This window comes from Lygodium microphyllum, chromosome 8 (assembly GCF_053477565.2).
Source record: "Lygodium microphyllum isolate KBCC chromosome 8, Lygodium_microphyllum_v1.1.10, whole genome shotgun sequence".
Lineage (NCBI taxonomy): Eukaryota > Viridiplantae > Streptophyta > Polypodiopsida > Schizaeales > Lygodiaceae > Lygodium > Lygodium microphyllum.
In genome coordinates, this window is record NC_141142.1 from 6,275,897 (window position 1) to 6,290,423 (window position 14,527).

General features: G+C 42.7%; 1 protein-coding gene across 3 annotated transcripts in view; it reads left to right on the forward strand.

Moving 5' to 3' along the window:
* NAD-ME1 (NAD-dependent malic enzyme 1) overlaps positions 1-14,527 on the forward strand; it is an 82,784-nt gene that overhangs the window by 41,309 nt on the left and 26,948 nt on the right. For all 3 annotated transcript variants that reach the window (XR_015691542.1, XR_015691541.1, XM_087682526.1), the window contains exon 9: positions 5,963-6,069. Coding sequence is in view for 1 of the 3 variants with exons in the window: in XM_087682526.1 (XP_087538652.1) it covers positions 5,963-6,069 (107 nt within the window). In the remaining 2 variants the exon portion in view is untranslated. The remainder of the gene's footprint in view (positions 1-5,962; positions 6,070-14,527) is intronic.

Consider the following 14,527-nt stretch of genomic DNA (forward strand, 5'->3'; position numbering starts at 1 on the left):
GAAAACTGACAGGACGGCAGCTAGAGCCTGCAAACGTAGCAGTTTGCTGGCGTGGTAGGCTGTACGACAGTAGTACAGATGAACATCAGTCAGTCGCCAGACAGAAACAGCAGCAATCATCGTAAGGGCTAGAAACACGCGCTAGACTATAGGGAACAATGATGGACAGCAAGGGTTGAGATGTCCTCCGTGATTGTGGTGTGGGCAGCAAGCTGGTAACATCTGAAACCTGCAAAAACGAGATTGTAAAAGAGTGGAGGACTGGCTGCCAATTTATAGAAAATTAGGGTTCCAGATCCTCTCCCACTTAACTTTCTCGATCCGCTCCCCGTTTTAGGGTTTTGGCTAAAATAAGCCTAAAATAAGCATGTTTTGGGGCTGTTTAAGTGGCTAAGTGCATTTCTTAGCACAATACCCTCTCTCAAGCCCAAAATAGGGCGAGAAAAGTAGGCGAGCCTAAATTTTGATTTACCCCAAGGCGTGCCATCCCAAAGCAGCAAGGGCATCGGACAAAAGGTGCACGTCGGTTGCCTAGCGGCCTACCAAGACTACAGAGGCGATGGATATCTTACCAAGGGAGCTCAAGTGATCACCCCAAAGTGGTCAGGGCATCGGACCAAGGGTGCTCGTCGGCTGCCCAAGGGCCTACAAAGGCGAATGGAATCAACAATGGACTTGTTTGTTTTGTTTTGTTTTGTTTTTTTTTTTTTGAAAAGTGTTTTGAAAATACATAAGTAATATAGGGGCAGCGACCGATTAAGTGACAGATAGGAAAAGACAAAGAGAGTTTTAAACCCAAGTTATTCACAAAACTAGTAAGCCAATCCCTCGCACTGAGGAGGATAAGTGTCTCAGGATGATAAAAGTGAGTGTATGTGCCAGTCATGTGTTGAATATGTGGGAGGCAAAAAAAACGGTGGGCTTAGCAAGACAAGCAAAGCAAGCAAGCAAGCAAGCAAGCAAGCAAGGGTAGGGAAATTGCCTTTAGGAGAACTGCCATGTGTTATGCTACGAATATGGTGGATCCTAGAGTTGACCACTCCAAAAGACCAAAAAGGGATAAATGCGCACAGATTCATGTTGACATGAACAGAATGCCAATGTATAGGGTAATGCAAAGGGAGATGTAAGATGTCATGCTCATGAAATATGCTATGCAACGGTGCCACTGGGATAGTGTCCTCGCAGGGGAAGTGTTCACTTATCCAAGTGCCCTTTTACAATCAGGTCATCCTGATAGTGCTGATAAAGCTATAAATGCCCATAATACAATACAAAAGAATAAGTGAATGTAATGTCTAAAAAACTGTAAGCATCATCACTGTCACGATCAAGAGCAGGAGCCACCCCCTCTCAAACTGGAAGGGAAAGCAAGAGGGAAGCACCCTCTCCCCGTCAAGTTGAAGAAGTAGGGGAGGGTGTACCCAAGCCGATCGAGGGTAGTAGGTACTGAAGAACCGGTCGGATGACCGCATAGTACCTAGCTTAACCTGCTCTCTGGAAAAGTGGAAGTGGACTCCCATATGTTGTGTCCGTGGTGTGATGATCGGATTGCCCGCAAGGGCAATGGTACTCTGGTTGTTGCAGTAGACAATTGTGGGAGAGTCACATGGAAAATGAAGTGCCATCGTCTCTGTGGTTGTAGATTTGGAGGCTTCTTCGGGAGTCTCCTTGCTCTAGGCGACATCTCATCATCCTTGCATTTGCAGACTCAAAGGCTTCTTCAATAGTCTCCTTGCTCGAGGTCATTCTTTGTGCTATGGCACCCTTGTATCAGATTTGCTTCACTATTTCAGTCCTTCATTATCTTATTCATTCGAGTTTCTCCTCTTTGGAGTGTTTGCCGTACACACTCTGTGTTTGTCCCCACAAAATCTATTCTCTCTCTAGTTGTTGAGTCATTTCTTGACAAGTGATATGAGGAGTAACCTACAAAGATCAAGAGATCGGCTTGAGGATGGAGCTTTCCTATTTTATCATGAGGAGTTTGTGTGTAACCACAACCCACAAAAACTCTAAGGTGGAAAATGAGAGGTGGAGTGTTAAAGAATGCCTTGAATGGGGTTTTTCAAGGGATTAGTATAGTCAGTGGGCGCTAGTTAAGGATGTATATTGAAGTGTTAATCGCTTAATTCCATAGGTGCTCAGGGAGCTCTATTGCGAATAGCATAGAGTATGCCATGTTTGTTACTGTGTGGTTTTTATGCTCTACGATTTCATTTGAGTGGGTAAATTGGTAGAGGTGAGCTAGCGAGAGATGCCATGCTTGTGCAAGAACTTGGAAAACTTGAAGGAGACAAAAGCAGTACCATTGTCATTCCTCATAGAACTCATACAAAGGCTAGTCTAATTTTGCACAAGGTGCATCCAAGTAGAGAAGTATGTGAAGGCATTAGATTTATGCTTTAGAAAGTAAACCCAAGGATATCTTGGAAAGTCATCGACGATAAGGAAGAAGTACAACATGCCATCAATGGCGGTAGTGGATGTTGGCCCGCAAAGGTGAACATGAATCAACCTAAGGGGCCCCTTAGCTCCATGAGTAGTTTGTTGAGAAAATGGTGTGTAGTTCTGTGTCCCAGATTGACAAGGCTTAAGAGACATCCTTGGACAGTTTTAGGTGTGGAAGGCCCTTGACCATGTGACGATATGACAACTCATAAAGAGAGGCAGAGCTAGCGTGTCCTAGGAAGAAATGCTAGAGGTGCTCATTATTCTTTGGTTTCCTAGTGGAAGCTAGGGTGTGAAATCATTGGAACTCAAAGTTCTTGGTGGTCAGCTGGGAGACGAATGGGGACATCATATAGAGGTGACTAGGCTGTACCTCGCCGAGAGCAATCATTAAACATGTTAGGGCATCAAGCACCTCGACTATTGCTATGGTAATGAAGACTACTGGCCGGAATTAGCAAAATTGTTGGACGAAGGATTTATCCCAAGCTAGGGGACATAATACATATCATGCAATGAAGTGAGATTCAGGCATAGCCACATGGAACAGGCGGAATGGAGCCTTGAAACACTAGAATATTGTTCCCTAACAGTTTGGGATGGGAAATACGTTCCTGAGGCTTGAAACATTCCCTGTTTCTTGTGTCACAACGTTCCAAGCTGCTTGTTCCATGTCAAGAGCAGGCCATTCCAGCACGGCAGTGTTAACAGTCACCTAAGTTGCTGAAATGTTGTCTTTTGACTGAGATAGTCTTCGCCTTTACCCCCGGCTCTAGTCCGTTATGTGACAAAACCTGCCCGCTGTGCAATGTGTGCGCCTGTTGCCCTATCTGCCAGCTCCATCATTGTAGCTTGTGCTCTCTCCTCCCTCTCTCTTAGCCAGCTCTATCTCTTTCTCTCAGCCCTTTGAACCTTTGCTTGGAACTTGTCATAGCCTCCCTTCATAGCGTCTCTTGCTCACTCGTCGCATACCTGAGCCCTCATCACCAAAGTGGCTTGAGTTGGTTCTTTGCAAGGCCGAACTAGGCGCAACACACCTAAAGATTGGCATGGTGGGATGAAGTGAACACTGAGCGCCTTGCTTGTGGTGGAGCACGCTGATGGATGTGCAAGCTATGTCCTTATGGGCACACAAGTGGAGCTGATAAACTCATTTCTTGAGAGAGGAAGGAAAATATGTACATTTTTGCACATGATTGACATGTGAGAAGAGGCGAGAGTCGGAGGTGCGTGCAAGCCTTGGCTCGATTGAGGAGACATGTGGCTGTTGATCCCACCATACGCATTCCACAAGTAGCATCACTTGCACACTCTCCCATCGGCTCTAGCTACACCTGTATCCTCCCATGTCCAAAGCATACTGGAGGTTGAGGCATCTACTTCTGATGCACCTTGTATACAATGACAGAGTATCATTGAGGCTTTGTGGGATCTGTTGGAGGACGAGATTGATGCTACTTTCACTTGCCTCTATGTGGATCACAGTGCCTTTCATACTACGAGGTAAAATATTAAAAATAAAAAGTGTTCCTTGTTTATCTATTAATGGAATAAATTTTAGTGATAAATCTTGATTTTGATCTTTGAAGTTTGTATCCAAGATTTCATGTGTTGTGAAGAAATACCCTAATGCGGAAACATAAATGAAAGCATACGATAAAGCATAAGCTCAACAGAATACAGTAAAGGTTAGGGTAATTTAGAGATAGTGAATACAATAGAAATCTGAATGAATGGCCGAATACTGAGTATACAATGCTCATGCAGCAAACAAACTGTGCAAAGAATGAAAACTGTACCGTGAACTCTCGTGTCTTGAGGACCGAGCCAAAAGTGATTAGTGGGAGAGTGTTGTACTCCTGATGCATCCTGAAATGCAGCAAGGCAGCGTCTGAGTGTCAGACAGCAGCAAACACAGCAAACAGTTATGTTGGATTAGTGTTGAACAGGCAGAAGAGAGAGAAAACTGCAAACACAGATTTAGCTGATGACATGGTGGCAGTTTGCACAGTAAACCAGGCAGTGTGTTATGACTAGTATAATTTCATTATTCCTACCATTGCTCCCTTGAATCTTTGGATGAATTGCTGGAAACAATTCAATTTATGCTCTAGAAGGAATAATGAACTAATTTTGGATCAGGCTTGGATGTCTTGGGACCATGTTACTACTCCAAGCATATGGGTGTGGCTGCTCTTTTGGATGTTAAGGAACACATGGTGTGTTACACCTGTGGACATCCAAACGGGTGTCACTAGTAGTGTTCATAGTGCTCAAGTTACCTAGTGTGAATGATCTAGGGGCAGTTGAGGGATGGGAGATTTCTCCTTACAGGGCTCAAGGCTTTATTATGTATATCATCGTGTGATCATCACTGTTGGATTCTTGAGCTTGTATGGCTCTATGGCTGGGAGGTGAGTCTAATGTCCATTCCTTTATGTTCTTTGTTGTGGGTACAGCTTGCATTGTGCCTCATGCGTAGGTTGGATTCTGAGGGGACATTTTGTGGCGGCTCTTCGTTTAGCTCTCTTACGAGGCATTTGTTTGGAGCAACTCCCTTGGGTGGATAGTGTGAAAGCTTTTGTTGAGAAGGTGGGCATGGCAATACACATATTCATGTCTCTTGGTGGTGTGTTCTGAATTGTACTAGGAGAATAAAGCATCCTAAGTCAGTTTTGTTGCCACACTGCATCTCTTCTTGGCAAGAGCTATTGTATTTTACTTGTTGATGCCCGCCAGAGTCTAGACAAAATGCCAGCTCCTTAAGAGATGAAGTGTTGGCTATTTCTAGATTGCTTCATTGGCAAGTTAAATCATTGTTCAGAAAGCAGCTGAATAGAATGGCATGATAAGGCTCACGATGATGGGAGATTCTACTATTCCTCACCAATCAAGGCATTCTTCTTTTCGCTATTTGTGTCAATACTTCTGCATATCTAGAAATCATTGGCTGGTGTGATATAGGTCTGAGGAGCAATTTGGGCAGCATATTGCCCTTCTCTATGGACTCTGATCCCTTGGTGAGATTGGAGTTTCACCCACCGTGATGATTTTCTGTAAATTTTAGCAAATGCAATGTACCATAAGATGAAAGAGGATAAAAGATGTGGCTTTCGCATGCTGGCTGGATGGCCTCTTAGACATCTGGTTATTCTTTAATTTCAGCAACCTCTACAAAGAAAAAGAAGGGAGCTCAAGAATGTTTCAACCAAAGATACTCCAAAAATAACATATGTTTGCATGCTTGAGTAAACACACATGGTTAAAAATATGGTCCATACTAGTGAATGCTTTGCATGCAGGAAAAATAGAGCTGCTGCACAACAACAATCTCTTGATGTTTTGTCTAGTTTTACATATGGGAAAAGTGAGGTGTTGTCATGACATAGAGATTGTTTATTATGTATTGTCATGAAGTAGATATTGAGTACTGAATTTGATGTTTCTTGAGAATCTTTTAAACTTGTGTTAATAATATGAAATTTGCTAGATATGATTGGATGTTAAGCAGGGCACAGCTGGGGTAGCAGTTGCAGGACTTCTTGGAGCGGTGAGAGCTCAAGGCTTGCCTATGTCAGAGTTTGCCAAGCAGAAAATTGTGGTTGTTGGTGCTGGAAGGTGCTTATTATGACTTGCCTGATTGTCTTTGCTCCTCTTTGATTTGCAGAATGTTAGAACAGCAAACTGCAAATATAGATTTTCTTTACAGTGATCACTGTGAGGAATCCATTATTCAAGTTTAATCACCTTATGCACCCAGATTCAAATTGACATCACACTGCAACTTGTGATAGAATGAAAATGTTCTCTCATAAACAAGTATAAAAGAGTTGTTTGTTTATAATGATCACACTGAGGAATCCATTATTCAAGTTTAGTCGCCTTATGCACCCAGATTCAAATATACATACTGCAACTTGCGATAGAATGGAAAAGTTATGTCATGGACATGTGTGAATATAAAAATGTTGTTTGTTTGTAATGATGAAACAGCCCTATAGTTTGTCAATCAGTATTTTGAAAATTTTCATTGCGAAAACCTTAACACCATTGCTTTTTGGTGGTGCCTTCTGCTTAATATTTTAAAGAGAAGTCTGATTGTGGCTTCAAGTCCACTTGTGTGGTAGGGAGACCAATGCTTTAATTGGATTGTTCGTAGTGTATGTGAGAATGTACATATTGTGGTCTTTCTTAGAGTTTGGGTCCTGTTAAATTTGACATGGCTCTTATGCAAGGATCAAGGATGTGGGGTGTAAGTGGTGAGCCATGCCCTTATAAAATTACAAGGGACTCCCTCATTTGCAACTGAAACTTGTAAGAGAAGACAGCTTGCTTTTACTTTAAGGGTTGTCCCCATTATTGGCAAGAAAGTAAATAATGTTGGTGAAGGCCTGCTGACATTTGGTAGGGAGACCTATGTTTTAAGTGGGCTTGTTCATATGTATGTCAGGGGCACATTTGTTGTAACTTTGTCATAGATTTTGGTCCTTTTGAATCCGGCATGGTTCTTATCGAAGTATCAAGGCAAGGAGGTGTAAGTAGGTGGCGAGTACCCATTTCCTTATAGAAGGACCAAGCACTTGCTTATTTTGCAGCTAAAGGTGTTAGAGAAGTTGGAACTGTCATAATTTTGAGGGCCAAGGACATTATTGTTAAGAATTAAAAGTGTTGGCGGGAGTCCAGCTGATGGTGATTCAACATGTGAAAGCAAACAGTAGTGCTGCAGGTTAGTGCAACATGATGCATTATTTAGGTAGCTTATGAAGCAAAGTTTTTAAACAGTCTTCTTAGTCAGTGAGTGCAAAGTATGGGGGCAACTGCAATGTAGCTGGAGCAAAGATAAGAGGCTTGGGAAGTGGCAAAAGAGACCCTAACAGACTCTCTCTCTAGGAGCGGGGAGGCTGATAGGGTCATTGATGAGAATTTTGAGAAGCATATGAAAAAGTAGGATTCCTCATAACTTGAGATTTGTCCTATTGAGGTAGCTGGTTGTTGTGCTGCTTTCTAGGGAAGCACTTGCACTTGCAAGGAGAGACATTGTTTGCACTCTATCCCTTCTTATTTGTTTCAACATGTGAGGCCCTTTGGTCTTGGCCACTATAATAGTTCATTAAGAATGGCTAGACTGTGTGAACTTCCCAATGAAAGTACCCATGTTTTACATTGCAACTACTCTGTATCTTTGGCTGATCTAAGTAACCCTACCTCATCTAGTGCAAGCTCTCAAAACATCTCATTACTTGTCGCATAAAAAGTAGTCTGACTAATTCTTGTATAGGCACTAAAGTCTTCTACTAGTAAGACATCCTTGATGCTCATGAATCTCATGGTGTCCTCGTAAAGTGATGCATATGGGGACCTCTCTCTATTAGTGAATCTAGAGTATATTCAAGAAAGAACACACCACAGTCTAGTTCTAGGTCTATTAGTGCATATTGTGATCTGTAAACACAGAGCGGTGTGGCGGAAGCGGGAATACAGAGACAGGGCGACACAAAATGAACACTTAAGGTGCAGCAGAGATGAGAAAAGAGACTTACATTAGCTTACTGAGTAGTAAAAGGCTGATAAGAGAGCTTGGGAGAGGATACAAAGCTTGAGTGGTGAATGCTAGAATGCTCTTGTTGATTCGTGTTCTCAAATGAGTTACAAGGGATGTATTTATAGGCTGTGGTAGTGGAAACAATCATTGATGTTAGTGGGATGTGAGTGCGCATCTTTTAGTGCATGCTTGCTGGCACATAATGTGCATGGAATATTGTACAAATAGGAAAAGCCTACAAAGTAGGTGGGTCAAGGTGGTTGGTGTGACAAAAGGTCTGCCATGGTGTTGTGTATGCCCAAAATATGTTGAAAAGCTACATCAAGGGCATATCAGAGTGTCACAATAGCATCAAACAATGTTTAGTACTGCATCAGAACTGGACCAATTTCAAGACATTATTGCAATCTACCAGGTCACAGCACATTCAGAGGTCACAACTGCATTTAGAGTCTAGATCTTCATACTTGCATTTAGAGACAATTCACACCACAATTGCGTTAGCACACAGCATTCAGACCATCACAGTTGCATTTAGAGGTTCCACAATTCTATTCATGCCACAATTCCATTCACATTCAGCATTCAGACCATCACCACTGCATTCACAGTTCACTACTTTTTAGTTTCATGACTGCATTTACAGCAGGCCACAATTGTGTTCAGGGTTTCGGAGCTTCAATGGTTGCTTTCAGATAAAGTCATGACTGCAGGCATGCACATTCATGCGCGGCGTGCACATACACTGTTTTTTGGGGCTTGGCTAGCTAGATGACCTCTTATAACACACACACACACACACACACACACACACACACACACACACAGAGTCTTTTGGGTTTTGGCTAGCCAGATGGCCTCTTGTATCTGCTTAATGCTGGATGGCCTAGAGACGTTGTGTGTCTTGTAATCTTGTACCCTTTTCGTGATTAATACAAATTTTCAAGTTTTGGCTGGCCAAATGGCCACCCCCCAAAACTTTTAAGGGTTTCATAGGTATGTGATGGTGTTGTTGCCAAAAACACCCATATAGGAAGTAGTGGTCACTCAAGCTTTGGTAGGGATGTGCTTTTACATGTGATTCCCTATGCTCAGTGGTGAACCCTCACATGTGTGGTGCAAGGGTGTAGTCCTGAGATGTGCTCAATGTTGTATCTTTCTATATGATGAATACAAAGGATTCCTTATTGATATATATTGTGCACCTTTTTGTTGTGCCATTTCTGTGCCTTATGACAAGTTATGACTCAAAGCCTCGTAACATGTCGCAGATCGCAACGCGACGACTCTGACATGACATGACACGACGCGACATGACATGACACAATGTGACACGATACGACATGATTTTCCTTAGGTGTGATACGTGCTAAATACATGTGATTCTCTATGCTCAGGGTAGCGGATCTTTACATGTGTGGTGTCACGAGGGTGTAGTCCTGAGATGTGCCTCAATGTTGTATCTTTTTATATGATGAATATAAAGGATTCCTTATTGATATATCTTGTGCACCTTTTTGTTGTACCATTTTTGTGCCTCATGACAAGTTATGACCCAAAGCCCCATAACATGTCACGCAATGCAACATGACTCTGACATGATATGACACGATGCGACATGACATGACACAAAGTGACACGATATGACATGATTTCCCTTGGGTGTAATATGTGCTAAAAATTGAAAGAGAACCTGTTATGCCAATAGTGTTGTGAGGGATCCGTGGCGTGATAGGGACGTGCGGCATACTATTCAAAAATGTCTTGGAGAGAGCCAAAGCTATGGAAGGACACTTTCTTTGAAGAGGAGGATGAGCTATGTCATTGGTTTAAAATGATATTCAAGAAGGAGGTGCGGCTCAAATGGATTGAGTAGATAAAGAAGATCATCAAAGCACTGGAGAAGACCCACAAAGGAACAGATGTGCTTGTGCAACTTGGAAGAGAAGGCTGAAGTGCTAGAAGAAGATTTGGAGAAGATCAACTACCAATTGCTCATGGTGAGAGAGAGAGAGAGATTGTGGCAAATGAAGATGGCCCGAGATCTTGACACGGAGCTACAAGGAGACATCATGTTGAGGTGGGATTGGGAGGCTATTTCTGGATCTAAAGGAGCAAAGGAGTGGGTTGAACTATACTGGAAGCAGATGAGAGCCGGAAGAGTTAAAGAGTTGAAGAATGGAGTGAAACCAACCAAAGAACAGAAGAGCCAAGAAAAGAAGAGACAAGTGATAAAAGAAGAAGAGTTTTGGTGGGATAAAGTTGAAGAAGAAGATAAGGGAGAGGATGAGCTCAACCCCAATCTTGGATTATCTTGTCCCTAACAAGGAGCTAACTGCTACTACCTTAACTACTATCCTGAAGATTACTACCAAGAAGAAAAAGACTTGTTAGATGGAGCCATAGAGAAGCTCGAGGAAAAGATGAATCAAGAAAAGAGATAGAACAGCAACTAGAGTTGACTAGGAAGAAACTAGAAGAGAAATAAAAGATAGAGAAATATATGAAGAAATAAGTAGAAGAAAACCAGAATAAGAAGTAGAAAGAAGAAAGAGAAAAGAGAAAGAGGTGGAGGAGCCAAGCTAGAAGAAAGAGTATGGAGGCCTTGAAAGCCAAAAGAGGAAAACAGGCTAGAACAAGAAGAGCAAAGAAAAGAAAAACGTAGGCAGCAAGGCCAAGAAAGTGAAGGAAGAAGAGGAACCAAAGATAGATCTAGGCAAAGAAGGTCGAAAAGAAGAAGGAAAGATACAGGAAGAAGAGAATGAGAATGAGAAGAAGAAGAGGAAGGTGAAACCAGACACCAAGAAACGAAGGCAAGTTGCTAGAGCCAAGATGAGACACGAGAATGAGGATGCCTCCAAAACCCCCAAGCTAAACTCGTGGCTAAAGACGAAGCAAATCCAACCTTCTATCCAAGGTCACATCCCATCCCAACCAAATCGGATCAAAGTAGGAACTGAGAGTATTTCAGCAATGGAGTGATTGGCTACGTGTTTGAGCTCGAAGTGACAAACCCTTATGAGCTTGGACAAATTGTATCAGAGGATGAAGCCTCAATGAAGGGAGAGCATGAGGGAGTGCTTGCAATATGGTTCGACCAAGGTAACTTAGTACCATGGAAGGGAACCTTGCTAGTTGAGCCTTGGAGAACCCTTCAACTTACTCTTAAGGTGAATGTCTTTGGACTATGAAACCCATTGGGACCATAGTGAATGCTAGTAAAGATTGAGATCTTGGCACTCAAGCCGCAAGTACTGCAAGGAGTGGTCATTCCGATTCTATGGATCCATGACACTCTGAGCGCTCCAAACATGGGCGTCACCTCAAAAACTTCAATGGTACTTCTACTTCCGCAACCCCAAATCCAGGCTATGTGTGACAAATTAGTCCATGCCCCCCAAAGAACTTCAACTCCAAATGAGGCTAAGAAGAGCTAAAGAGGTGCCATTGACCAAGACCGCACCTTCCCTATGAAAAGGCAAGTTGAACCAATCAGTTTGTCTAAGTTCAAGGCAAAGAAGAAAGATCGGACAAAGAGGCCAAGGAGAATAATCCAAGTACTTGACTTGGAGATGAGGGCAAAGCGTCTTGGCAAATGAACCAAGAGATTCAAGTTCCTAAGACCCAGGGTCAAGGTAAGGAGAGAGGAAGGAATTGCAGAAGGAGCAATCCAATGGATGGCCTATCTAAAGGCATGGCACAACATGGCACCAATTGAGCCACCACACCTTGACCCCAACAATATGCCTACAAAGCTTGGTATGCAAAGCCATGTTGTGCCACTCCTCAAATGTCATTGAGTCCAGGGTGGACGGACTAGAGTGATAAAGTATAAAAACTGAGTCTAGATGGGCACACCTTGGTTAGCTTGATAGGAAAAGTTATGTTAAGACCCCCAAGTTGTATTGTTGTGGACACAAACCGGCTTGATAGAAAAGTCTGCGTTAAGACTCTGCTAATGAGTCAAGTCCTAGATTGATAGGCACTAACTGACTTAATAGAATGAGTTGTTAAGACCTTGGAATGAGTTAAGAAGATCACCCTTAGATTGCTGAGGATAGCAATTCATTAGGTGGGGATGAGTGTAAGGGCTTTGTAGATATGCCATGGTGTTGCTGCTATAAATACTTATATAGGGAGTAGTGATCACTCAAGCTCTGCTTGGGATATGCTTTTACATGTGATTCCCTATGCTCAGTGGTGAATTCTTACATGCCGACGTCACAAGGGTGTAGTTGTGAGATGTAGCCCTATGTTGTATCTTTCTATATCACGGATATAAAGGATTCCTTATTGATATATCTTGTGTGCCTTTCCGTTGTGCCATTTTTGTGCCTCATGACATGTTATGACTCGAAGTCCCTTGAAGGTTCCTCCCCCCCCCCCCCCAAAAAAAAAAAAAAAAAACCCTATCACAAAACAACAAGAGAGAGAGGTGATGTTTGGTCATGGTTTGGATATGCATCAGGTCTCTGTATCAATGTTTCCAAATCTTCCCTTATTGCTTGAATTGGGATGGTTGGATGTGGTTGTTCAACAAGGAGACATCGTAGGCATCTTGTTTATGTCTTGGGTGTTGATTTGCAGCCAAGACTCTTGCTAAAATGGGTATCACAAAACTTGGAAGCCAAGTTTGTTCATTGGAAATCTCAAGCTTGACCATTTCATACGCGCTTGAAAGTGGCATAGATCATTATGGTCCCCATGTTCACTTCTTGCAATTGCTGCTGTGGACTAATGCTGCCTTGAAGGATCTCACTCGGCACTTCTATTTTATGCTGTGGAAGAAAGACTTTGTGCATGGTGGCATTTCATGGATATCTTGTTCTCATGTTTGCACCCCGAAATCAATAGGTGGTGGGGCTGTTCTGGATGTTGAGACCTATATGACAGCCCTTTGTTGGTCTCTTTCTCAGGAAATGTGTGTTAACCAACCACCCTAGATTGTGATTGCCATTGCTTTTCTTGAGCATTGAGGTCTTTGGCATGGTAATACAAAGATTAAAGGATTGTGGTGGCATGTGCTTAATGCTAAGGTTCCATTCTCTTCATTTGTTTTAGTTCTTCTCAATCATTTGTTATGTTCACGGAAAATGATGCTTTGCAAAGTTCAATGGCATCCATTAGAGGATAGACTAGCTGCCAATTCATTGTAGATGGAAATTCTGGCGATGCTTGGCTCGCTTTCTTGGTAGGGCGAATGGGAGGAGAGATCTAAGCTTAATCACATGGCTTGTCTTGGATTGGTCTCTGTGGCTGATGCCACTCTCTTGTCTGAAGGCACTTTGATATCTTTTCATACTATTAGATGGGTCTTTTGGGTCCCTTGTGGCTAATGTGAGCTTTGGGGCAAGGTCTCCAATCTTTCGCAGGATTGACAACCATTTCCTATTCTTGATTCTAACTCTCCTTGGTAGGATTGGGACCTTGCAGGGCATCTAACCCTTGAGTCTTCTTTGGTTAATTAGATTTATCATCTCATGATCCAGGCTCGCTCATGGTTGAGGAACAAAGTCAATGCCTTTGGTGATTGTGCAAATTCTCAGTTGGTGGAAATTGACAATGATGGAGGGATGAATCAACAAGACACCATTCAAATGTAAGGTACTCATTTGGAGAACGTTGGTGGGTGGCCTTCCTCTTGCATCGGCTCTCCACTGTAGGAGTATTTCCAGTGGGAATTGTTTCTTCTGTACTGTATTGAAGCTCCTCCACTTCGTAGGGATCCACCTTACTTGCATCCAAGGTTGCTGTCCAATGTGCAATCATTTTGTATATCACTTGTACTGCAGACTGTAAACTTGTTTTGCTTGCTACACACAAGGGCAAGGCAAAATGAATGAGAGAGAGAGAGAGAGAGAGAGAGAGAGAGAGAGAGAGAGAGAGAGAGAAGATTTACGAAAAAAAAAAAGAGAGAGAGAGAAGAAAGAATGTTCTATTAATCTCTACAAAAGGCCAAATTGGCTTATGAGACTAGAATGTTACATTTGAAAATTCAGGGAATTTCCCATGTCCCAAAATAACTGACATGTAATGCTGTGACTATGTAAATGAAAAATAAAGAGTGAAAAGTACATAGCTGATGAGTACAAAATGATTTCTAAGCTAGATATAATGTGGAACTGCTCAAGATATCTATCATAGGTTTGTCTAACATAGAGAGACTGAAGCAGCGAGATAGGTCCCCCTATGACGGTGTAGTATCCATTGTGTTTGTAGATTATGCCTCACCTGAGGGTGTGGATCAGCTGGACGTGGGTAGCGGGCTTTGCATCTCAACGTGGCTGTCTAAGATGGTCCCCCGTGGTGGGGCTGTCTTTTGGGGACCAGGGAGGGCTCCGTGGTGGAGAGAGCAGTCGATGCTCTATAGAACTCCATGAGTGCATATTGGTGTGTGTCTCTCATGCTGGGTCTGTAAAGAGATGCTCTTTGTGGTAGTGTGCTCCAATAAGAAGAGCTCGAGACATCTCCAATCCAAGAAATCCATAACCTTGGATAGTGGCTCAAATCCCTCTTTGAACAGACAATGGAATC